This window comes from Convolutriloba macropyga, chromosome 7 (genome assembly GCF_964194025.1).
Source record: "Convolutriloba macropyga chromosome 7, txConMacr16.3, whole genome shotgun sequence".
NCBI classification, from domain to species: domain Eukaryota; kingdom Metazoa; phylum Xenacoelomorpha; order Acoela; family Convolutidae; genus Convolutriloba; species Convolutriloba macropyga.
The window spans coordinates 19136266-19162669 of NC_134474.1; the positions used below are offsets into that span (position 1 = coordinate 19136266).

General features: G+C 37.0%; 1 protein-coding gene across 6 annotated transcripts in view; it reads left to right on the forward strand.

The window, feature by feature from the left end:
• The window catches only part of LOC142342675 (uncharacterized), a 173700-nt gene that overhangs the window by 110824 nt on the left and 36472 nt on the right, over nucleotides 1-26404 (forward strand). For all 6 annotated transcript variants that reach the window (XM_075394153.1, XM_075394147.1, XM_075394148.1 and 3 more), the window contains 3 exons: nucleotides 922-1159; nucleotides 1560-1756; nucleotides 9305-9383. In XM_075394153.1, the coding sequence (XP_075250268.1) occupies nucleotides 922-1159; nucleotides 1560-1756; nucleotides 9305-9383 (514 nt within the window). The remainder of the gene's footprint in view (nucleotides 1-921; nucleotides 1160-1559; nucleotides 1757-9304; nucleotides 9384-26404) is intronic.

Here is a 26404-nt window from a genome sequence, read left to right on the forward strand (position 1 = left end):
AGTGTGTCATTGAAGTAATCATTCAGTTTTTTAAGAGCGTTTTCCTTTTCTGCTAGGCGGTGGATTGTTAGTACTGCGCACTTTAAACAACCGCTGTTTTCTCACCATTGTGAGAGAAAATTAAAGATGTCTTGTAACCTATTTTTTAAAATTTTTCACAGTTATTGGTCTCAATATTCTGCAAATTTTTTCGAAGTCATCTCAGGATTTTTACCACTTTTTTCAATCTGCTTAAAAAAGTTTGCCGTGTTTTGGCTGCTTCTTTTCGATTTGGAACTCTTTTAGTTCGTGTCGTCAATCAGTCTTATCAGCTGCATTCTTCATGTTGTTTCCGGAATCTTTCCCCTACGTTTTTTTGCTCAACAAAATGTTTGGCTTTACCCAATTTTCCCTCCTTCGGTGTTTTGCGTGAAATTTCGCTGTTTTTTCTTTGGGATATTTTTATGCTACGCTCATTCTGCTCGAAGTGGTTTTTAAGAAGCACTTTCTCAGCAAAGCATCTTCTATGGAGAGAGCTAAAATCGAAAAACAATATCAAAAATAGAAACAGAATAAACACATAAAGACCACGTATTTAAAAGCCACGTATTTGAACTTTGTTATTATTAGTCATTGTTACAAGGTCGAGTGTTCATTCGTTTTGATACTAATCCATGTGTTATCTGGTTGAAAAACAGGATTGATTCTAACCGCGTTATCCATTTGAAATAACTAGCACTGTGTCGTCATTTTCTTGAAACTTTTTTTTTGTTATTGTTTCAATCCCAATCGGGTTCATGGGAATCAATGGCGGCTATTTTGTGGCAATCTGCCTGGTATATTTTATGGTTTTGATTGAAGAATAATAAATGTACCTCCTTATCTTAGATTTAAAAATTGTTCAGTGATTTTCAGTATTTACGTTTTTTTTTGTTTCTCAAGTGCAATGTCAACTCCAAATATTCGGGATCTCAAAAGACTCTAGTCAAGGAAGTCAATCAACATGCGCTTCCCGAATACAGACCGTTCAACATATGCGTCGCACTAACTAAAGGTAGCTTTGGCTCCTTTAGCTACAGTCGGTTCTGCCAAGAGTTGGACTTTTCCAAGGAATCTAATTCGCTGTTGGTGTTCGAGGAGTCATCGCAAGTTGTTCACACAGATGGCGAAGTTTCGAAGAGTTAGTGCATATCTAGAGCTGTGTTTTAATTATGATGAGCCGTACTCTCCAGGTTATTTTCCACAAGAAAACTTAGTAGTATTGTTGATGAACGAAAAGTTTTTTATGCTATTTGCATGCTTTTATTTCTTTAAAAATTGTGGCATTTGCTATTTTGAATTTTCAGAAATCTCTAAATTGATTGTTAGCACCTCCCAGTTGTTAGCTTTTTCTGGAATTGAAATTTGCAGAAAGAGGGTTTCGACCTATCTTCGACTGTGCAGTATCACGATCGTGACTGATATCTGGCTTAATCGGCTCTGCGTGCAAGCTAACGAATATTTTTCCAGCGCGTTTTTGAATCCTTGACTAATATCCGGGAAATCTTTTTTTGCAGGTCATTAATAGTTTTTTGTTTAAGAGAGCAAGATGGTGATGGCTGCGCTCGTGATAGTCTGTATTCTGTTGATTGGAACCCTAGCTCATTTGTCAGTGAAAAGGTTATTAAAGCACTGGCGGAAAAAGCGAGATCGCTCGCGAAATACACCGGAAGAGGAGAGTGATTATGAAAACCCCAACTACTCCCTTGGTGGTAATCCATGCCAATATTCATCTCGCGTAAGGAAAGCTGATAATTTTTTTTTCAATTTCCTAAAAATGGTGGCAAATAATAGCTACAATAACTATAACAAGTTTGAAGTTGTCAGAAGTCGGCAGAGCCACAATTTACAATACCAGAAGTTTCTTTAAAAAATGCCCAGAAAACAAAATCCTCACAAAACGTCGCTTACGTAAAAATAAAACTTTGCACTGAAACAACTGAAACCTTTGCACTCAATCTTTGATATTGGCTCCTACAACATCAAATGAATTCCATTATATGACATTGCTGTCATCAACAGCCCATTTATGGGACCTATATGTTGTAACAGCTATGTGTTGTAATACTAATCAGAGTTTTTACTCTCGTACTTCTCAGACTTTTTAATCTCAAACTTTTTTACTTTAACTGTCGAAGTTTGGCAAGTAAACGTAGAATAATTACAGATAAAAGCTTTCTTCAGAAAAACAAGATGACTAACAATTGTGGAAGGTTTGCATTGACGGAAGGTTGTTTTCCTCTGAGTTAAGAAAGCGTTTGTCAATCACATTTGAAAAAAAAAAACAAAAACAGGGAACACCCAGAGAATCAGTGACCTATTTTAGTAACTTTTCACTTTCAAGTGTTTGAGAAGTAGCTTTTTAGCCGAATCAATTCAAAATAGCTCCTTAGCCGAACGAAACCAGCTGATGGCTACAAAATGTGGTTTTTGAACTCGTTGTTCCACATAGAATGCTTTAGTTAACAGAAATCGTTTGTCGACAAGTTGATAAAATGAATGTATCAACCGCAATTTTACATCTCAGATGCTTTTCTGTAAAACGTTAAAATTAACCAATTTGGGCCAAAAAGCCGTTCCAAGCATTCACACAAACTACAAAAGGTTTTGTGAAACTGAATCTGCTGAGTTGTAAATATATCTCAGGGAGAGTTTCTTAGCCCCTTAACCTCGATATACACATACACCACCTGTCTTTATGTGCACTGTAACATTGTCCATTATGCTGATGACACTCTGATTTTTCCCGGAAACTCTCTAGTTCTTTTAAGAGTTTGCTTGAAATGCGGCTAAATATTTTGGCCAAAAACAGTGTCGTTCTGCACTCAAAGCAAAAGATACTGCAATAATTTGCGAGAATTTTAAAACATCAATTAGCACAAGATGCAGCCATCAAGTTGGAAGGACAAAATAATCTGAGAAAAGTTTTGAGAAGAACTTCAGTGTCTCCCTTGATCAGAGTTGAAGCTATCAAGGTACAGTGGAAAAAAACCTCTAGCGAAAAATGGCTGGCGGCATTGAAGCATTCCATTCTATAAAAAATTGTTTCTCAATTGATTCGAGAATAACTTTGATGAATTATTTAGTGCTTAGTCTTGCTAATTAGTGGCTTTTTGCGATGTACCATTAGATGTTCGTAAATTTTTTAAAAACAAGACTGGAAAAAAAATAATTTAAATGGGCATTATTTTCAGGTTTAAATCGAAAGAAATTTGATTACTCATACGATTAGAAATTGAATTATTCGACTAGAAGTTGAAAAAAAAACATATGTTCAGACTTTTTTAAGAGAAGAGTTCTGCTTTCCAAACATTGAAGATGCCTATTTTGCCGTACAACCTAAACCAATCGGTTTAGCTGCGCGGTCATAGATTTATTTTTCTGTGAAAAAATAACGTTCTGTTAGGATATAAACTCTTACTTTTTGTAATTTTTTGGGACATAAAAATTTAAAAATGGAGACCTATATCCTGGAGATTCTATAGATTCATTTAAAACTTTGTTCTATCAAATTTTTGGTCAGTTCTGTAGTAGTTTTCAACATAAACTCCCCTCTTGCCAAGTTTCTTTAAATATAATGGAATAATGGCATTTTTTCCTCAAAAATGCGTGAAATTCTCTCTCCGTGGCTTCAACAAATAGAGAGTCCCGGAAAAGATAATTGAAGCATATCCAATTAAAGATATTTCCAAGCATATCCGAATTTTAGAATTCCTGAATTCTTTGGATTCAGAAATTTGTAATATCAAAAATATCTCTATAAAATGGTCGAAGTAAACTTCCATGAACTTCCATTATCATAAAAATTGCAACATGCCTGTTCCGGGCGAAGTTGTGTTAATGAGCAGAATAGCTCGTAAGTTCTAGTTGTTGATACGTGGTTCTTGATTTAAACTCGAAGTTATCATGTATTGCAACAGAATCACCTAACCTATGCTAAGATAAATCAAAAGCAATATTGCAGCCCCATTTTTGCTTACAATTTTTTTCCTGCCATTTTGTTTCGGCTTCACCCTTTCCTCTTTATTGTCATCTTTTTACTCCTTCCGGGTTTTGTTGTTGTTGAAGAATCTTCCACTCTTTTTGATCTGCTTTATACGTTGCAACTTTTTGAGCAAGAAATTGTTTGTTTCCATCTCTTTAATAGCAACTTTTATTTTTTGCTGTTTTTCTGCTTTTTGTAACTATTGATTTGAAAAATCATTCATGTTTTCTAATATTAGAAGGGCAATTCATAAGAGGGCAATTAATGGGTCAATGTTAGTTACACGCTAGCGTACACGTTTTTAGTTAAATATCAGTAACTTTTGTTTTGCTTTATTGTATTTCCTTTTTGTACTGTTTTATAGCCGCCCTCATCTTCTCAGTCGGCTATTATAGCGCTCTTATTTTTTACAATTCAAAGAATTTGAATTGTATTGGGGCGCTGTCTTATCTGTTCACACATTTTCATGATTTTTGAAGTCAAATTGGAGTAGTGATTTTGGTCACGCCGAAACAGGAAGTGGAGCGAAAAAGCGAGTGGTTTTGCGGAGTGAATTTTTTTCGTTCCAAAATAAAGTAGAGTGAGAAAATGGTGTTTGAACAAAAATTTGCTTTCTCGCTAGTGGTTTTTTGTTCACATGCGGGAATTTGACTTCGATTTTTACTGTTTTTTCGTTTTTTTGGATCGGATTTTTTTTAAATGGTTTTCCTAATCCATTCATAGTCCGTTCTAGGTCTAATTTTCTGTTTATTCAATGAAAATTATTTGAATTGTACGTCAGGACTTGTCCTGCTATGTTTTTTTACTTCGTCGAACTTTTCGCTTTACCCATTTTGCCGCTTTTTCGACATTTTGCATGAAATCTTTTTGACTTCTCTAGGCTAGTTTAACTCTTCTGTCATTCTGCTCAAAGTCCTTTTAAACAGCAGCTGCTCAGCAAAGCAATTCAAAATGAAGAGAGTCAGTATAAAAAAAATCGAACTCAGAAATAGAAACGGGATAAACCCACAAAGCCCATTTTTAGATGCCCGGTACTTGAACTTGTTCTCATAAGTTTTAGTCACTATCTATAATGCTTATTGGTATTGATACTAGACCCTGTTGCCTCTCATTGAGAGACAGGAGTTGGTTCAATTACAAAATGACATCAAAATAAATCGCACTTAAAAATGTTTTTATACCAAAATCAATTTTTGTTGATATTTTCTTTTCCTTCAATCCCAATACAGTTATGGGAATCAACGGCGGCTTTTTTCCGGTAATCTGCCGGGTATGTTTCTTAGTCTCATTAATGACTGGTCTCGATGGAGCGTATTAAAAGCTATTTAAATTTTTGAGTTATTTTCTTGTGTCACACTACTTTCTCATATTTTATTTTGATCGTTTTAGTCGTGCCTCGTTTTGAAATCGTTTGTCGTGTGATCACTTAGTCTCATTAATGAAAGTCCTCTCTGTTTTCTAATATGGTAGTAATTGAGCTTTTGTGATTATAGTAACTGTTTCCCGTTACTTGGGCACTATCTGTATCTAAAAACTATGGCGCATTTTTGCTTTTTGCCGATCTTTGTTCTTTTTTTCATGTCTCCCTGATTAATCATTTGACCAATCATAGTAATCATGAGGTTAATCATTAGTTGTTAGTGAAGGTTGAACAATTGATATAATTCGTTCAATTCGTAGCTGTTCATTTCTATGGCGTTGGTACAATTTGTTTTAAAAATTTAAAAGCGAAATTTTGCACACTGTTTAGTTTGTTTTGTCAGTAAATTTGGTATCATTGTTGGCGGTCGTAATCGGTTGCTAAGGGACATGAAGTAATTTAATTAAATTTTTGAGTTCTGAGCAGTCGGTTTTTTATGATTAAAGTGTTTCTTCTCAGAAATGGCAGACTTGCCTGTTTTTGTTGCTTTTCTTTTGGTTTTGTCCCTTAGTCTAAAAAAACAGGCATCATCATTGGTTTTTTTGACGGTTATCGTCAGTTTACCGGCTTCAACTTATAGCTCTTTCTTTCCTTGATTGAGGTACCATTTTTTTTGAAAAGTTTTTAGCTGAATTTTTACTCTTGCATTCATTTGGCATACTTTGTACATTTTTTACCTCACGAAACTCGTAACTTCATCAAATAAAATTTTGATTCGCTTTATCTTAGTTCACAGCTTGTTGTATGAAATCTTTTTACTTACCTTTAGGCTTTTTAGGCTTTAATGTTCTCTCTTTTTGCTCAAACTGCTATTAAACTGCAGTTTCTCGCCAAAATAATCTAGAATCAACAAAAGGAGAAACGAAATCAATGGTAGAAACGGGATATACCACTGCATGTACTTCATTCTCATAAGTGTTAGTTACCATCTCTAATGCTTTCTGGTTTTGTTACCAGGCCCTGTTTCCTCTTATTGAAAAACCAAAGTATGTCTAACTACAAAATGAAAGCAAAATATTTTGCTTTTTAAAATTGTTTTTGTACGAAAATCAGTTTTTTTTTCTATTCTTCCAAGCCCAACCGTGGTTGTGGAAATCAATGGTGGCGATTTTACGGCAGTTTGCGGGATATGTTTTTGCGAGAACTGCAGTATTTTTTTCAGACCAATGTTCTGCAGCATCTTGAAAAACGTGTTAGTTGTCCTTCCTTAGTTAACAGATCATTAATCGCTCTCAAACGAAGTTTGTAGCAATTATGTTAGTCCTGTCGATTTTTTGTGCGATTTTTCGCTTGACCAATTTTTCGTCTGACACATTTGACTTTTCGTCCTCAAAAACGAGATAAATAGGTAGCGCCCAGCGGGCATTAAGTGCTCTTGGAGCCTTTCAGCTCTGTTTCAGCTCACTGTTTTGGAGACTTATACTTATGGTGTGAAAGGCGTTTCTTAAGAGATTGTTGCCACCCTCCCCCACCCACTGTTGCCACCCTAACAGCCACCGGGTGCACCCCCCCCCCCCCCCCGCTGCGCTCACTTACGCCCCTTCAATTAAGCTAAAGCTAGCTCACTAAACCGTGCCCAGCTACTGACGAAGCCAACCGGTCGTTTGAGAGCAATTCGCCCGACGTTAGTCGGTTGTTTTAATTTGTTATTAAAAGCAGTAAATGGTTGTTATAAAACCCATGTTGTAATCCCAAGTGAAAAACCATTTATGGTGCGGTTAAAACGGCCAATTTCCTTTTGTCTGGTGCTCTGGCGGTGATCATTCTAAGACGTATTTTCTTCGCTGATCTTTTTAAGACGTATCTTTCTTAGGCCTATTTTATTTAATGAGCGTTGGGGGTTGAGATGAGAGTCGTTTTTGTGGGGAGGTGGATGCTAGACGAAAACGAGATACTAGGATACTAGTCAACCGATATTTTTGCATGCATTGAGTAAAAGTTTTTTTGGCTTTAGAGTTTTGGCGAATACTGATTAAAACGCTTGAAAACATTACTTTAAAATCTTTGTCGTCACTATAATGCAGTTAAGTGTCCCTATGTTCAATTTTTGTACGTTCAAAAAGCTTGACAAATTCCATTTAAAATGTAATACTTTATGACATTTTTGCATTATTTAAACACTTTAGCCATACCCGGCAGAGGATTTCGACAAAGTATGATTATTTTGGGTGAAAGAATAGAGAGCGTGCTGATAACGTATCCATTAATTTAATCAAAATACTTATTAAACATTGCACGCGGAAAGTGAAAATATTGAGGTAAAATGGTGCAAATCACTCAACATTCAGGAAAGAAATTAGCAAACTAATTGATGTATTTTTATAAATTTTTTGATGTGCAGACAAATTTCAGGGACACTTGACTACATAGCGTCGAGTGGATTTTGAGGTGCTTTTTGCGAAGGTCTCAATTAGTCTTTGTCTAATTTCCTCAAACCTTAACTGAAAAAATTGTGCCTAATTTGTTACATCCCTGCAACTCCTGGAAATTCTTTGCAAATAATTGAAAAGTATCCGCAAAAATTGTGCGGTGCCTTCGTAGAAGGCACCGCGATTCGATTTCTGCTGTCAAAAATCACTTTTTTCAATTTCTAAAGACAGTTTTTGTCACTTTTTCCTCCTTCATAGGACCATTTGACAAAACACGACAATTTTTACTTTACAACGTTGCTCTCTGCTGTAAACAAGTTTCAATTCGATGTAGTTTAAGTACTTATCTCCGGGCTCTGGTGGAGCAATGAGTTCGAGCAGTTAAAGGTTGCTAAAAAAGAAGTCATTTACAAAAAAAAGAAATCATTTACAAAGAAATCATTAAAAAAGATTGAGTTTATCCACTCTGACGTTTAAATTACAGGGCACGCTGGAAAGTATGTCTAAGTACCTCGTCGTGCGTCCTTTCCCAGCCTAAAATAATCTAGAATAAATTTTAATTTGATTGTTGGATATATTAAATGCATTTATTTTTCGATGTTTGATTGTGATTTATGTCGTGATTTGATTATCCTTCTTTGTACATTTGGTTTATAGGCCGGGATAAATTAATTCTCTCTCTTTCTCTCTTCTCTAATGGAGGCAAAAAATTCGTGCTCCTAATCGAAATTTGCCTAATATGCAATGCCCCGTTGTTGAAATTGCAAAAATGAGGCCAATGTTTTACTTTTCATGTCAGTTATCTCTTCCCGGACACCTCCTTTCTGCTTGGTAAAAAAAATTGGGCATACATACGAGTTTCAGAAACGAGCATATTGCCTTGGCGGACCGAATAAGGGCTTTGTTCAACTTTGTTTCTTTTTAATAACTAAGAGAATGATTCAAGTCTGTAAATTTTCTAAGAATAAAACGGTTTTGTTAGAGTCGGGTCAATTAGTATTTTTTTCAACATATTTGTTTTAAAACCTGTGATTTTAGCTGAATCATTAAACGTAACCTTGACACTCTGGTATTATGCCTGCCTATGTATCTGATTTCCATCTTTCCTCTTAATCGTTTTTGTTTATTTCCTTTTACGTTTTATCACACGCCAATGATTGAGAGTTCAATCCCCTGCCTCCGTGAAGCTGTCTGTGTGAGGATGAGCTCTTACTTAACCATAGCTTCAGATTGACCATAACCTGACCAATGTTGGCTGCAATGATGGTACCACGTGAAAGTTTCAGACGCAAAAAAAGTGGCTATAGTCACCAAAAAAAGAGCAATGCTGCTCATGAAAAGATCAGTCTGAAATGTGGGCAATAATAAGAAAAAGGGCAGCTGAAAACAGGCTACTGTAGGCGTAATGCTGTTCCACTGCGATTACGCAGAAACCACAATTATTAATTATTATTATTAATTCATTGCGTATAATGTATGTATTCCCACAAACCCTCACGTTGCTACTTTTAGCCATCAACGTCTGTTGGAGAAGTTCAGGCGACTGTGCTTAACGATGGAGAAGAAGCATACAGGAGCAGCAGTGCTAATGGTAGGATGACAGCAGGGAAAAATACCCAAAATATACCCAATATTTTCTATTGTTGAAATATATTTGTCGATGAGGTTTATTTTTAGTAAGATTCGACTAACTGAGAGCAGCAATGTAACCAATAAGTTTTGATTGTTTTCACCCATCTGCCCCTGTTTCAAGTTTTCCCAGTGTTCCAAGTTTTGCAAACGTATGAAATTTTTTGCGCTAGTTTTATTCTCTGTGATGTTATCCCAGTGCGTCGAATCCCGGAAATCTTATTAAGATCCCGGTTTTTTTCCCGACAAGATCCGGGAAATACACGGGGAAGATCCGGGGATCTTACCGGGAAAATTACCGGGAATTTCAAGATGTGCCAAGATAGAGCAAGATCCCGCATTTCCCGCCGGGAAATCCGGGACATTTAAGAATCCTGACAGGAAAACCGGGAAAAAATTAAATCTCGGCGGGATTTCCGGGATTCACCAGTGGGATCTTACCGGGAAACTCGGGAACTTTAAGATTCCCGCCAGTTTTTCCGGGATTTCTCCGCCGGGCTCTTACCGGGAAAATCGGGAAATTTAAGATTCCCGCCAGTATTTCCGGGATTTACCGGCCGGGATTTTACCGGGGAAACTGGGAAATTTAAAATTCCCGCAAGTATTTCCGGGAATGAGCTGCTGGTCTTACCGGGAAAACCGGTAAAATTATGATTGTTCTGAGTGAAATCAAGAACGCTCGCCAAGTTTTTTTCTTAGAGACAGATAAAAAACGTTTCAGAAAATATTAGGTTTCCTCGGAAGAGCACCAGAACGCTTGTACGAAATCACCCCACCAACACAAGTTGAACGGAATTTTCTCCATTAATCAAACGCGCACGTTAAAAAAAGCTGCCTTAATTCATCTGTCACAACAGAGGGTCCTTAGCTATACTCTACTCAATGTCTGAGTTAAAAAAGAACATTGTTCTGAGTGAAATCAAGAACGGTCGCCAAGTTTTTTTCTTGGAGACAGATAAGAAACGTTTTTTTTTCTCCGCAAAACAGACAAAACTGCTTTTAATATTCGACGAGCGCAGTATTTGATCACCCAAAATTGGAGCAAAACACATACGGCACAAACAAAACAGACACACACAAAATTGAGGCAAAAATTATGGCCTTCACATAAATTCATTTTTTAGACAAGTTATTCCAAATCTGGGCAAAAATTTTTATTAGCGCAAAATAACGATCTAGATAGCCCTTTGTTTGTAGGTGTCAAAAAAAAAGGCGGGCATTAGGGTACATCTCCTCAAAATCCAAATTCCAATGTTTGCAAACATGCAAACATTGAAATTTGGATTTTGAGCAGATGTACCCCATGGCCCGCCGTGTTTTTTTTATCTCAAACAGTTACGATATTCCTAACAAAAAGCACAAGGAAAATTATTCAGGAAAACTGTTTTTGTCACCGGGTCACCTAACCAACCGACTTCGTCGCACTTAACATCTTACGACCCGAAAAACCAAAGTAAGAAGTATCGAAAACTTTTTTCTTTAAAAACTTCATTTTTTTTCTGGACTTAATTAAACGTTCAATACTGTCATAAAGCATTAGCAGACCCTAAATTGTAGGGAAAACTAGCACAACTAACACACAACTGCATAACTTATTGCCGAGCACGTTAGAATGACATTAGGTTTCCTCGGAAGAGCACCAGAACGCTTGTACGAAATCACCCCACCAACACAAGTTGAACGGAATTTTCTCCATTAATCAAACGCGCACGTTAAAAAAAGCTGCCTTAATTCATCTGTCACAACAGAGGGTCCTTAGCTATACTCTACTCAATGTCTGAGTTAAAAAAGAACATTGTTCTGAGTGAAATCAAGAACGGTCGCCAAGTTTTTTTCTTGGAGACAGATAAGAAACGTTTTTTTTTCTCCGCAAAACAGACAAAACTGCTTTTAATATTCGACGAGCGCAGTATTTGATCACCCAAAATTGGAGCAAAACACATACGGCACAAACAAAACAGACACACACAAAATTGAGGCAAAAATTATGGCCTTCACATAAATTCATTTTTTAGACAAGTTATTCCAAATCTGGGCAAAAAATTTTATTAGCGCAAAATAACGATCTAGATAGCCCTTTGTTTGTAGGTGTCAAAAAAAAGGCGGGCATTAGGGTACATCTCCTCAAAATCCAAATTCCAATGTTTGCAAACATGCAAACATTGAAATTTGGATTTTGAGCAGATGTACCCCATGGCCCGCCGTGTTTTTTTATCTCAAACAGTTACGATATTCCTAACCAAAAGCACAAGGAAAATTATTCAGGAAAACTGTTTTTGTCACCGGGTCACCTAACCAACCGACTTCGTCGCACTTAACATCTTACGACCCGAAAAACCAAAGTAAGAAGTATCGAAAACTTTTTTCTTTAAAAACTTCATTTTTTTTCTGGACTTAATTAAACGTTCAATACTGTCATAAAGCATTAGCAGACGCTAAATTGTAGGGAAAACTAGCACAACTAACACACAACTGCATAACTTATTGCCGAGCACGTTAGAATGACATTAGGTTTCCTCGGAAGAGCACCAGAACGCTTGTACGAAATCACCCCACCAACACAAGTTGAACGGAATTTTCTCCATTAATCAAACGCGCACGTTAAAAAAAGCTGCCTTAATTCATCTGTCACAACAGAGGGTCCTTAGCTATACTCTACTCAATGTCTGAGTTAAAAAAGAACATTGTTCTGAGTGAAATCAAGAACGCTCGCCAAGTTTTTTTCTTGGAGACAGATAAGAAACGTTTTTTTTCTCCGCAAAACAGACAAAACTGCTTTTAATATTCGACGAGCGCAGTATTTGATCACCCAAAATTGGAGCAAAACACATACGGCACAAACAAAACAGACACACACAAAATTGGGGCAAAAATTATGGCCTTCACATAAATTCATTTTTTAGACAAGTTATTCCAAATCTGGGCAAAAAATTTTATTAGCGCAAAATAACGATCTAGATAGCCCTTTGTTTGTAGGTGTCAAACAAAAGGCGGGCATTAGGGTACATCTCCTCAAAATCCAAATTCCAATGTTTGCAAACATGCAAACATTGAAATTTGGATTTTGAGCAGATGTACCCCATGGCCCGCCGTGTTTTTTTATCTCAAACAGTTACGATATTCCTAACCAAAAGCACAAGGAAAATTATTCAGGAAAACTGTTTTTGTCACCGGGTCACCTAACCAACCGACTTCGTCGCACTTAACATCTTACGACCCGAAAAACCAAAGTAAGAAGTATCGAAAACTTTTTTCTTTAAAAACTTCATTTTTTTTCTGGACTTAATTAAACGTTCAATACTGTCATAAAGCATTAGCAGACGCTAAATTGTAGGGAAAACTAGCACAACTAACACACAACTGCATAACTTATTGCCGAGCACGTTAGAATGACATTAGGTTTCCTCGGAAGAGCACCAGAACGCTTGTACGAAATCACCCCACCAACACAAGTTGAACGGAATTTTCTCCATTAATCAAACGCGCACGTTAAAAAAAGCTGCCTTAATTCATCTGTCACAACAGAGGGTCCTTAGCTATACTCTACTCAATGTCTGAGTTAAAAAAGAACATTGTTCTGAGTGAAATCAAGAACGCTCGCCAAGTTTTTTTCTTGGAGACAGATAAGAAACGTTTTTTTTTCTCCGCAAAACAGACAAAACTGCTTTTAATATTCGACGAGCGCAGTATTTGATCACCCAAAATTGGAGCAAAACACATACGGCACAAACAAAACAGACACACACAAAACAGGCAAAAATTATGGCCTTCACATAAATTCATTTTTTAGACAAGTTATTCCAAATCTGGGCAAAAATTTTTATTAGCGCAAAATAACGATCTAGATAGCCCTTTGTTTGTAGGTGTCAAAAAAAAGGCGGGCATTAGGGTACATCTCCTCAAAATCCAAATTCCAATGTTTGCAAACATGCAAACATTGAAATTTGGATTTTGAGCAGATGTACCCCATGGCCCGCCGTGTTTTTTTATCTCAAACAGTTACGATATTCCTAACCAAAAGCACAAGGAAAATTATTCAGGAAAACTGTTTTTGTCACCGGGTCACCTAACCAACCGACTTCGTCGCACTTAACATCTTACGACCCGAAAAACCAAAGTAAGAAGTATCGAAAACTTTTTTCTTTAAAAACTTCATTTTTTTCTGGACTTAATTAAACGTTCAATACTGTCATAAAGCATTAGCAGACGCTAAATTGTAGGGAAAACTAGCACAACTAACACACAACTGCATAACTTATTGCCGAGCACGTTAGAATGACATTAGGTTTCCTCGGAAGAGCACCAGAACGCTTGTACGAAATCACCCCACCAACACAAGTTGAACGGAATTTTCTCCATTAATCAAACGCGCACGTTAAAAAAAGCTGCCTTAATTCATCTGTCACAACAGAGGGTCCTTAGCTATACTCTACTCAATGTCTGAGTTAAAAAAGAACATTGTTCTGAGTGAAATCAAGAACGGTCGCCAAGTTTTTTTTCTTGGAGACAGATAAGAAACGTTTTTTTTTCTCCGCAAAACAGACAAAACTGCTTTTAATATTCGACGAGCGCAGTATTTGATCACCCAAAATTGGAGCAAAACACATACGGCACAAACAAAACAGACACACACAAAATTGAGGCAAAAATTATGGCCTTCACATAAATTCATTTTTTAGACAAGTTATTCCAAATCTGGGCAAAAATTTTTATTAGCGCAAAATAACGATCTAGATAGCCCTTTGTTTGTAGGTGTCAAAAAAAAGGCGGGCATTAGGGTACATCTCCTCAAAATCCAAATTCCAATGTTTGCAAACATGCAAACCTGGAAATTTGGATTTTGAGCAGATGTACCCCATGGCCCGCCGTGTTTTTTTATCTCAATCTGTTACGATATTCCTAACCAAAAGCACAAGGAAAATTATTCAGGAAAACTTTTTTTTATCACCGGGTCACCTAACCAACCGACTTCGTCGCACTTAACATCTTACGACCCGAAAAACCAAAGTAAGAAGTATCGAAAACTTTTTTCTTTAAAAACTTCATTTTTTTTCTGGACTTAATTAAACGTTCAATACTGTCATAAAGCAATAGCAGACGCTAAATTGTAGGGAAAACTAGCACAACTAACACACAACTGCATAACTTATTGCCGAGCACGTTGGAATGACATTAGGTTTCCTCGGAAGAGCACCAGAACGCTTGTACGAAATCACCCCACCAACACAAGTTGAACGGAATTTTCTCCATTAATCAAACGCGCACGTTAAAAAAAGCTGCCTTAATTCATCTGTCACAACAGAGGGTCCTTAGCTATACTCTACTCAATGTCTGAGTTAAAAAAGAACATTGTTCTGAGTGAAATCAAGAACGGTCGCCAAGTTTTTTTCTTGGAGACAGATAAGAAACGTTTTTTTTCTCCGCAAAACAGACAAAACTGCTTTTAATATTCGACGAGCGCAGTATTTGATCACCCAAAATTGGAGCAAAACACATACGGCACAAACAAAACAGACACACACAAAATTGAGGCAAAAATTATGGCCTTCACATAAATTCATTTTTTAGACAAGTTATTCCAAATCTGGGCAAAAATTTTTATTAGCGCAAAATAACGATCTAGATAGCCCTTTGTTTGTAGGTGTCAAAAAAAGGCGGGCATTAGGGTACATCTCCTCAAAATCCAAATTCCAATGTTTGCAAACATGCAAACATTGAAATTTGGATTTTGAGCAGATGTACCCCATGGCCCGCCGTGTTTTTTTATCTCAAACAGTTACGATATTCCTAACCAAAAGCACAAGGAAAATTATTCAGGAAAACTGTTTTTGTCACCGGGTCACCTAACCAACCGACTTCGTCGCACTTAACATCTTACGACCCGAAAAACCAAAGTAAGAAGTATCGAAAACTTTTTTCTTTAAAAACTTCATTTTTTTTCTGGACTTAATTAAACGTTCAATACTGTCATAAAGCATTAGCAGACGCTAAATTGTAGGGAAAACTAGCACAACTAACACACAACTGCATAACTTATTGCCGAGCACGTTAGAATGACATTAGGTTTCCTCGGAAGAGCACCAGAACGCTTGTACGAAATCACCCCACCAACACAAGTTGAACGGAATTTTCTCCATTAATCAAACGCGCACGTTAAAAAAAGCTGCCTTAATTCATCTGTCACAACAGAGGGTCCTTAGCTATACTCTACTCAATGTCTGAGTTAAAAAAGAACATTGTTCTGAGTGAAATCAAGAACGGTCGCCAAGTTTTTTTCTTGGAGACAGATAAGAAACGTTTTTTTTTCTCCGCAAAACAGACAAAACTGCTTTTAATATTCGACGAGCGCAGTATTTGATCACCCAAAATTGGAGCAAAACACATACGGCACAAACAAAACAGACACACACAAAATTGAGGCAAAAATTATGGCCTTCACATAAATTCATTTTTTAGACAAGTTATTCCAAATCTGGGCAAAAATTTTTATTAGCGCAAAATAACGATCTAGATAGCCCTTTGTTTGTAGGTGTCAAAAAAAAAAAGGCGGGCATTAGGGTACATCTCCTCAAAATCCAAATTCCAATGTTTGCAAACATGCAAACATTGAAATTTGGATTTTGAGCAGATGTACCCCATGGCCCGCCGTGTTTTTTATCTCAAACAGTTACGATATTCCTAACCAAAAGCACAAGGAAAATTATTCAGGAAAACTGTTTTTGTCACCGGGTCACCTAACCAACCGACTTCGTCGCACTTAACATCTTACGACCCGAAAAACCAAAGTAAGAAGTATCGAAAACTTTTTTCTTTAAAAACTTCATTTTTTTTCTGGACTTAATTAAACGTTCAATACTGTCATAAAGCATTAGCAGACGCAAAATTGTAGGGAAAACTAGCACAACTAACACACAACTGCATAACTTATTGCCGAGCACGTTAGAATGACATTAGGTTTCCTCGGAAGAGCACCAGAACGCTTGTACGAAATCACCCCACCAACACAAGTTGAACGGAATTTTCTCCATTAATCAAACGCGCACGTTAAAAAAGCTGCCTTAATTCATCTGTCACAACAGAGGGTCCTTAGCTATACTCTACTCAATGTCTGAGTTAAAAAAGAACATTGTTCTGAGTGAAATCAAGAACGGTCGCCAAGTTTTTTTCTTGGAGACAGATAAGAAACGTTTTTTTTCTCCGCAAAACAGACAAAACTGTTTTTAATGTTCGACGAGCGCAGTATTTGATCACCCAAAATTGGAGCAAAACACATACGGCACAAACAAAACAGACACACACAAAATTGAGGCAAAAATTATGGCCTTCACATAAATTCAATTTTTAGACAAGTTATTCCAAATCTGGGCAAAAATTTTTATTAGCGCAAAATAACGATCTAGATAGCCCTTTGTTTGTAGGTGTCAAAAAAAAAGGCGGGCATTAGGGTACATCTCCTCAAAATCCAAATTCCAATGTTTGCAAACATGCAAACATTGAAATTTGGATTTTGAGCAGATGTACCCCATGGCCCGCCGTGTTTTTTTATCTCAAACAGTTACGATATTCCTAACCAAAAGCACAAGGAAAATTATTCAGGAAAACTGTTTTTGTCTCCGGGTCACCTAACCAACCGACTTCGTCGCACTTAACATCTTACGACCCGAAAAACCAAAGTAAGAAGTATCGAAAACTTTTTTCTTTAAAAACTTCATTTTTTTTCTGGACTTAATTAAACGTTCAATACTGTCATAAAGCATTAGCAGACGCTAAATTGTAGGGAAAACTAGCACAACTAACACACAACTGCATAACTTATTGCCGAGCACGTTAGAATGACATTAGGTTTCCTCGGAAGAGCACCAGAACGCTTGTACGAAATCACCCCACCAACACAAGTTGAACGGAATTTTCTCCATTAATCAAACGCGCACGTTAAAAAAAGCTGCCTTAATTCATCTGTCACAACAGAGGGTCCTTAGCTATACTCTACTCAATGTCTGAGTTAAAAAAGAACATTGTTCTGAGTGAAATCAAGAACGCTCGCCAAGTTTTTTTCTTGGAGACAGATAAGAAACGTTTTTTTTCTCCGCAAAACAGACAAAACTGCTTTTAATATTCGACGAGCGCAGTATTTGATCACCCAAAATTGGAGCAAAACACATACGGCACAAACAAAACAGACACACACAAAACTGAGGCAAAAATTATGGCCTTCACATAAATTCATTTTTTAGACAAGTTATTCCAAATCTGGGCAAAAATTTTTATTAGCGCAAAATAACGATCTAGATAGCCCTTTGTTTGTAGGTGTCAAAAAAAAGGCGGGCATTAGGGTACATCTCCTCAAAATCCAAATTCCAATGTTTGCAAACATGCAAACATTGAAATTTGGATTTTGAGCAGATGTACCCCATGACCCGCCGTGTTTTTCTATCTCAAACAGTTACGATATTCCTAACCAAAAGCACAAGGAAAATTATTCAGGAAAACTGTTTTTGTCACCGGGTCACCTAACCAACCGACTTCGTCGCACTTAACATCTTACGACCCGAAAAACCAAAGTAAGAAGTATCGAAAACTTTTTTCTTTAAAAACTTCATTTTTTTTCTGGACTTAATTAAACGTTCAATACTGTCATAAAGCATTAGCAGACGCTAAATTGTAGGGAAAACTAGCACAACTAACACACAACTGCATAACTTATTGCCGAGCACGTTAGAATGACATTAGGTTTCCTCGGAAGAGCACCAGAACGCTTGTACGAAATCACCCCACCAACACAAGTTGAACGGAATTTTCTCCATTAATCAAACGCGCACGTTAAAAAAAGCTGCCTTAATTCATCTGTCACAACAGAGGGTCCTTAGCTATACTCTACTCAATGTCTGAGTTAAAAAAGAACATTGTTCTGAGTGAAATCAAGAACGGTCGCCAAGTTTTTTTCTTGGAGACAGATAAGAAACGTTTTTTTTTCTCCGCAAAACAGACAAAACTGCTTTTAATATTCGACGAGCGCAGTATTTGATCACCCAAAATTGGAGCAAAACACATACGGCACAAACAAAACAGACACACACAAAATTGAGGCAAAAATTATGGCCTTCACATAAATTCATTTTTTAGACAAGTTATTCCAAATCTGGGCAAAAATTTTTATTAGCGCAAAATAACGATCTAGATAGCCCTTTGTTTGTAGGTGTCAAAAAAAGGCGGGCATTAGGGTACATCTCCTCAAAATCCAAATTCCAATGTTTGCAAACATGCAAACATTGAAATTTGGATTTTGAGCAGATGTACCCCATGGCCCGCCGTGTTTTTTTATCTCAAACAGTTACGATATTCCTAACCAAAAGCACAAGGAAAATTATTCAGGAAAACTGTTTTTGTCACCGGGTCACCTAACCAACCGACTTCGTCGCACTTAACATCTTACGACCCGAAAAACCAAAGTAAGAAGTATCGAAAACTTTTTTCTTTAAAAACTTCATTTTTTTTCTGGACTTAATTAAACGTTCAATACTGTCATAAAGCATTAGCAGACGCTAAATTGTAGGGAAAACTAGCACAACTAACACACAACTGCATAACTTATTGCCGAGCACGTTAGAATGACATTAGGTTTCCTCGGAAGAGCACCAGAACGCTTGTACGAAATCACCCCACCAACACAAGTTGAACGGAATTTTCTCCATTAATCAAACGCGCACGTTAAAAAAAGCTGCCTTAATTCATCTGTCACAACAGAGGGTCCTTAGCTATACTCTACTCAATGTCTGAGTTAAAAAAGAACATTGTTCTGAGTGAAATCAAGAACGGTCGCCAAGTTTTTTTCTTGGAGACAGATAAGAAACGTTTTTTTTTCTCCGCAAAACAGACAAAACTGCTTTTAATATTCGACGAGCGCAGTATTTGATCACCCAAAATTGGAGCAAAACACATACGGCACAAACAAAACAGACACACACAAAATTGAGGCAAAAATTATGGCCTTCACATAAATTCATTTTTTAGACAAGTTATTCCAAATCTGGGCAAAAATTTTTATTAGCGCAAAATAACGATCTAGATAGCCCTTTGTTTGTAGGTGTCAAAAAAAAGGCGGGCATTAGGGTACATCTCCTCAAAATCCAAATTCCAATGTTTGCAAACATGCAAACATTGAAATTTGGATTTTGAGCAGATGTACCCCATGGCCCGCCGTGTTTTTTTATCTCAAACAGTTACGATATTCCTAAACAAAAGCACAAGGAAAATTATTCAGGAAAACTGTTTTTGTCACCGGGTCACCTAACCAACCGACTTCGTCGCACTTAACATCTTACGACCCGAAAAACCAAAGTAAGAAGTATCGAAAACTTTTTTCTTTAAAAACTTCATTTTTTTCTGGACTTAATTAAACGTTCAATACTGTCATAAAGCATTAGCAGACGCTAAATTGTAGGGAAAACTAGCACAACTAACACACAACTGCATAACTTATTGCCGAGCACGTTAGAATGACATTAGGTTTCCTCGGAAGAGCACCAGAACGCTTGTACGAAATCACCCCACCAACACAAGTTGAATGGAATTTTCTCCATTAATCAAACGCGCACGTTAAAAAAAGCTGCCTTAATTCATCTGTCACAACAGAGGGTCCTTAGCTATACTCTACTCAATGTCTGAGTTAAAAAAGAACATTGTTCTGAGTGAAATCAAGAACGGTCGCCAAGTTTTTTTTCTTGGAGACAGATAAGAAACGTTTTTTTTTCTCCGCAAAACAGACAAAACTGCTTTTAATATTCGACGAGCGCAGTATTTGATCACCCAAAATTGGAGCAAAACACATACGGCACAAACAAAACAGACACACACAAAATTGAGGCAAAAATTATGGCCTTCACATAAATTCATTTTTTAGACAAGTTATTCCAAATCTGGGCAAAAATTTTTATTAGCGCAAAATAACGATCTAGATAGCCCTTTGTTTGTAGGTGTCAAAAAAAAGGCGGGCATTAGGGTACATCTCCTCAAAATCCAAATTCCAATGTTTGCAAACATGCAAACATTGAAATTTGGATTTTGAGCAGATGTACCCCATGGCCCGCCGTGTTTTTTTTATCTCAAACAGTTACGATATTCCTAACCAAAAGCACAAGGAAAATTATTCAGGAAAACTGTTTTTGTCACCGGGTCACCTAACCAACCGACTTCGTCGCACTTAACATCTTACGACCCGAAAAACCAAAGTAAGAAGTATCGAAAACTTTTTTCTTTAAAAACTTCATTTTTTTTCTGGACTTAATTAAACGTTCAATACTGTCATAAAGCATTAGCAGACGCTAAATTGTAGGGAAAACTAGCACAACTAACACACAACTGCATAACTTATTGCCGAGCACGTTAGAATGACATTAGGTTTCCTCGGAAGAGCACCAGAACGCTTGTACGAAATCACCCCACCAACACAAGTTGAACGGAATTTTCTCCATTAATCAAACGCGCACGTTAAAAAAAGCTGCCTTAATTCATCTGTCACAACAGAGGGTCCTTAGCTATACTCTACTCAATGTCTGAGTTAAAAAAGAACATTGTTCTGAGTGAAATCAAGAACGCTCGCCAAGTTTTTTTCTTGGAGACAGATAAGAAACGTTTTTTTTTCTCCGCAAAACAGACAAAACTGCTTTTAATATTCGACGAGCGCAGTATTTGATCACCCAAAATTGGAGCAAAACACATACGGCACAAACAAAACAGACACACACAAAACTGAGGCAAAAATTATGGCCTTCACATAAATTCATTTTTTAGACAAGTTATTCCAAATCTGGGCAAAAATTTTTATTAGCGCAAAATAACAATCTAGATAGCCCTTTGTTTGTAGGTGTCAAAAAAAAGGCGGGCATTAGGGTACATCTCCTCAAAATCCAAATTCCAATGTTTGCAAACATGCAAACATTGAAATTTGGATTTTGAGCAGATGTACCCCATGGCCCGCCGTGTTTTTTTATCTCAAACAGTTACGATATTCCTAACCAAAAGCACAAGGAAAATTATTCAGGAAAACTGTTTTTGTCACCGGGTCACCTAACCAACCGACTTCGTCGCACTTAACATCTTACGACCCGAAAAACCAAAGTAAGAAGTATCGAAAACTTTTTTCTTTAAAAACTTCATTTTTTTTCTGGACTTAATTAAACGTTCAATACTGTCATAAAGCATTAGCAGACGCTAAATTGTAGGGAAAACTAGCACAACTAACACACAACTGCATAACTTATTGCCGAGCACGTTAGAATGACATTAGGTTTCCTCGGAAGAGCACCAGAACGCTTGTACGAAATCACCCCACCAACACAAGTTGAACGGAATTTTCTCCATTAATCAAACGCGCACGTTAAAAAAAGCTGCCTTAATTCATCTGTCACAACAGAGGGTCCTTAGCTATACTCTACTCAATGTCTGAGTTAAAAAAGAACATTGTTCTGAGTGAAATCAAGAACGGTCGCCAAGTTTTTTTCTTGGAGACAGATAAGAAACGTTTTTTTTTCTCCGCAAAACAGACAAAACTGCTTTTAATATTCGACGAGCGCAGTATTTGATCACCCAAAATTGGAGCAAAACACATACGGCACAAACAAAACAGACACACAAAATTGAGGCAAAAATTATGGCCTTCACATAAATTCATTTTTTAGACAAGTTATTCCAAATCTGGGCAAAAATTTTTATTAGCGCAAAATAACGATCTAGATAGCCCTTTGTTTGTAGGTGTCAAAAAAAAGGCGGGCATTAGGGTACATCTCCTCAAAATCCAAATTCCAATGTTTGCAAACATGCAAACATTGAAATTTGGATTTTGAGCAGATGTACCCCATGGCCCGCCGTGTTTTTTTATCTCAAACAGTTACGATATTCCTAACCAAAAGCACAAGGAAAATTATTCAGGAAAACTGTTTTTGTCACCGGGTCACCTAACCAACCGACTTCGTCGCACTTAACATCTTACGACCCGAAAAACCAAAGTAAGAAGTATCGAAAACTTTTTTCTTTAAAAACTTCATTTTTTTTCTGGACTTAATTAAACGTTCAATACTGTCATAAAGCATTAGCAGACGCTAAATTGTAGGGAAAACTAGCACAACTAACACACAACTGCATAACTTATTGCCGAGCACGTTAGAATGACATTAGGTTTCCTCGGAAGAGCACCAGAACGCTTGTACGAAATCACCCCACCAACACAAGTTGAACGGAATTTTCTCCATTAATCAAACGCGCACGTTAAAAAAAGCTGCCTTAATTCATCTGTCACAACAGAGGGTCCTTAGCTATACTCTACTCAATGTCTGAGTTAAAAAAGAACATTGTTCTGAGTGAAATCAAGAACGCTCGCCAAGTTTTTTTCTTGGAGACAGATAAGAAACGTTTTTTTTTCTCCGCAAAACAGACAAAACTGCTTTTAATATTCGACGAGCGCAGTATTTGATCACCCAAAATTGGAGCAAAACACATACGGCACAAACAAAACAGACACACACAAAACTGAGGCAAAAATTATGGCCTTCACATAAATTCATTTTTTAGACAAGTTATTCCAAATCTGGGCAAAAATTTTTATTAGCGCAAAATAACAATCTAGATAGCCCTTTGTTTGTAGGTGTCAAAAAAAAGGCGGGCATTAGGGTACATCTCCTCAAAATCCAAATTCCAATGTTTGCAAACATGCAAACATTGAAATTTGGATTTTGAGCAGATGTACCCCATGGCCCGCCGTGTTTTTTTATCTCAAACAGTTACGATATTCCTAACCAAAAGCACAAGGAAAATTATTCAGGAAAACTGTTTTTGTCACCGGGTCACCTAACCAACCGACTTCGTCGCACTTAACATCTTACGACCCGAAAAACCAAAGTAAGAAGTATCGAAAACTTTTTTCTTTAAAAACTTCATTTTTTTTCTGGACTTAATTAAACGTTCAATACTGTCATAAAGCATTAGCAGACGCTAAATTGTAGGGAAAACTAGCACAACTAACACACAACTGCATAACTTATTGCCGAGCACGTTAGAATGACATTAGGTTTCCTCGGAAGAGCACCAGAACGCTTGTACGAAATCACCCCACCAACACAAGTTGAACGGAATTTTCTCCATTAATCAAACGCGCACGTTAAAAAAAGCTGCCTTAATTTATCTGTCACAACAGAGGGTTCTTAGCTATACTCTACTCAATGTCTGAGTTAAAAAAGAACATTGTTCTGAGTGAAATCAAGAACGCTCGCCAAGTTTTTTTCTTGGAGACAGATAAGAAACGTTTTTTTTCTCCGCAAAACAGACAAAACTGCTTTTAATATTCGACGAGCGCAGTATTTGATCACCCAAAATTGGAGCAAAACACATACGGCACAAACAAAACAGACACACACAAAACTGAGGCAAAAATTATGGCCTTCACATAAATTCATTTTTTAGACAAGTTATTCCAAATCTGGGCAAAAATTTTTATTAGCGCAAAATAACGATCTAGATAGCCCTTTGTTTGTAGGTGTCAAAAAAAAAGCGGGCATTAGGGTACATCTCCTCAAAATCCAAATTCCAATGTTTGCAAACATGCATACATTGAAATTTGGATTTTGAGCAGATGTACCCCATGGCCCGCCGTGTTTTTTTATCTCAAACAGTTACGATATTCCTAACCAAAAGCACAAGGAAAATTATTCAGGAAAACTGTTTTTGTCACCGGGTCACCTAACCAACCGACTTCGTCGCACTTAACATCTTACGACCCGAAAAACCAAAGTAAGAAGTATCGAAAACTTTTTTCTTTAAAAACTTAATTTTTTTTCTGGACTTAATTAAACGTTCAATACTGTCATAAAGCATTAGCAGACGCTAAATTGTAGGGAAAACTAGCACAACTAACACACAACTGCATAACTTATTGCCGAGCACGTTAGAATGACATTAGGTTTCCTCGGAAGAGCACCAGAACGCTTGTACGAAATCACCCCACCAACACAAGTTGAACGGAATTTTCTCCATTAATCAAACGCGCACGTTAAAAAAAGCTGCCTTAATTCATCTGTCACAACAGAGGGTCCTTAGCTATACTCTACTCAATGTCTGAGTTAAAAAAGAACATTGTTCTGAGTGAAATCAAGAACGGTCGCCAAGTTTTTTTCTTGGAGACAGATAAGAAACGTTTTTTTTTCTCCGCAGAACAGACAAAACTGCTTTTAGTATTCGACGAGCGCAGTATTTGATCACCCAAAATTGGAGCAAAACACATACGGCACAAACAATACAGACACACACAAAATTGAGGCAACAATTATGGCCTTCACATAAATTCATTTTTTAGACAAGTTATTCCAAATCTGGGCAAAAATTTTTATTAGCGCAAAATAACGATCTAGATAGCCCTTTGTTTGTAGGTGTCAAAAAAAAAGGCGGGCATTAGGGTACATCTCCTCAAAATCCAAATTCCAATGTTTGCAAACATGCAAACATTGAAATTTGGATTTTGAGCAGATGTACCCCATGGCCCGCCGTGTTTTTTTATCTCAAACAGTTACGATATTCCTAACCAAAAGCACAAGGAAAATTATTCAGGAAAACTGTTTTTGTCACCGGGTCACCTAACCAACCGACTTCGTCGCACTTAACATCTTTCGACCCGAAAAACCAAAGTAAGAAGTATCGAAAACTTTTTTCTTTAAAAACTTCATTTTTTTCTGGACTTAATTAAACGTTCAATACTGTCATAAAGCATTAGCAGACGCTAAATTGTAGGGAAAACTAGCACAACTAACACACAACTGCATAACTTATTGCCGAGCACGTTAGAATGACATTAGGTTTCCTCGGAAGAGCACCAGAACGCTTGTACGAAATCACCCCACCAACACAAGTTGAACGGAATTTTCTCCATTAATCAAACGCGCACGTTAAAAAAAGCTGCCTTAATTCATCTGTCACAACAGAGGGTCCTTAGCTATACTCTACTCAATGTCTGAGTTAAAAAAGAACATTGTTCTGAGTGAAATCAAGAACGGTCGCCAAGTTTTTTTCTTGGAGACAGATAAGAAACGTTTTTTTTCTCCGCAAAACAGACAAAACTGCTTTTAATGTTCGACGAGCGCAGTATTTGATCACCCAAAATTGGAGCAAAACACATACGGCACAAACAAAACAGACACACACAAAATTGAGGCAAAAATTATGGCCTTCACATAAATTCATTTTTTAGACAAGTTATTCCAAATCTGGGCAAAAATTTTTATTAGCGCAAAATAACGATCTAGATAGCCCTTTGTTTGTAGGTGTCAAAAAAAAGGCGGGCATTAGGGTACATCTCCTCAAAATCCAAATTCCAATGTTTGCAAACATGCAAACATTGAAATTTCGATTTTGAGCAGATGTACCCCATGGCCCGCCGTGTTTTTTTTATCTCAAACAGTTACGATATTCCTAACCAAAAGCACAAGGAAAATTATTCAGGAAAACTGTTTTTGTCACCGGGTCACCTAACCAACCGACTTCGTCGCACTTAACATCTTACGACCCGAAAAACCAAAGTAAGAAGTATCGAAAACTTTTTTCTTTAAAAACTTCATTTTTTTTCTGGACTTAATTAAACGTTCAATACTGTCATAAAGCATTAGCAGACGCTAAATTGTAGGGAAAACTAGCACAACTAACACACAACTGCATAACTTATTGCCGAGCACGTTAGAATGACATTAGGTTTCCTCGGAAGAGCACCAGAACGCTTGTACGAAATCACCCCACCAACACAAGTTGAACGGAATTTTCTCCATTAATCAAACGCGCACGTTAAAAAAAAGCTGCCTTAATTCATCTGTCACAACAGAGGTTCCTTAGCTATACTCTACTCAATGTCTGAGTTAAAAAAGAACATTGTTCTGAGTGAAATCAAGAACGGTCGCCAAGTTTTTTTCTTGGAGACAGATAAGAAACGTGTTTTTTTCTCCGCAGAAC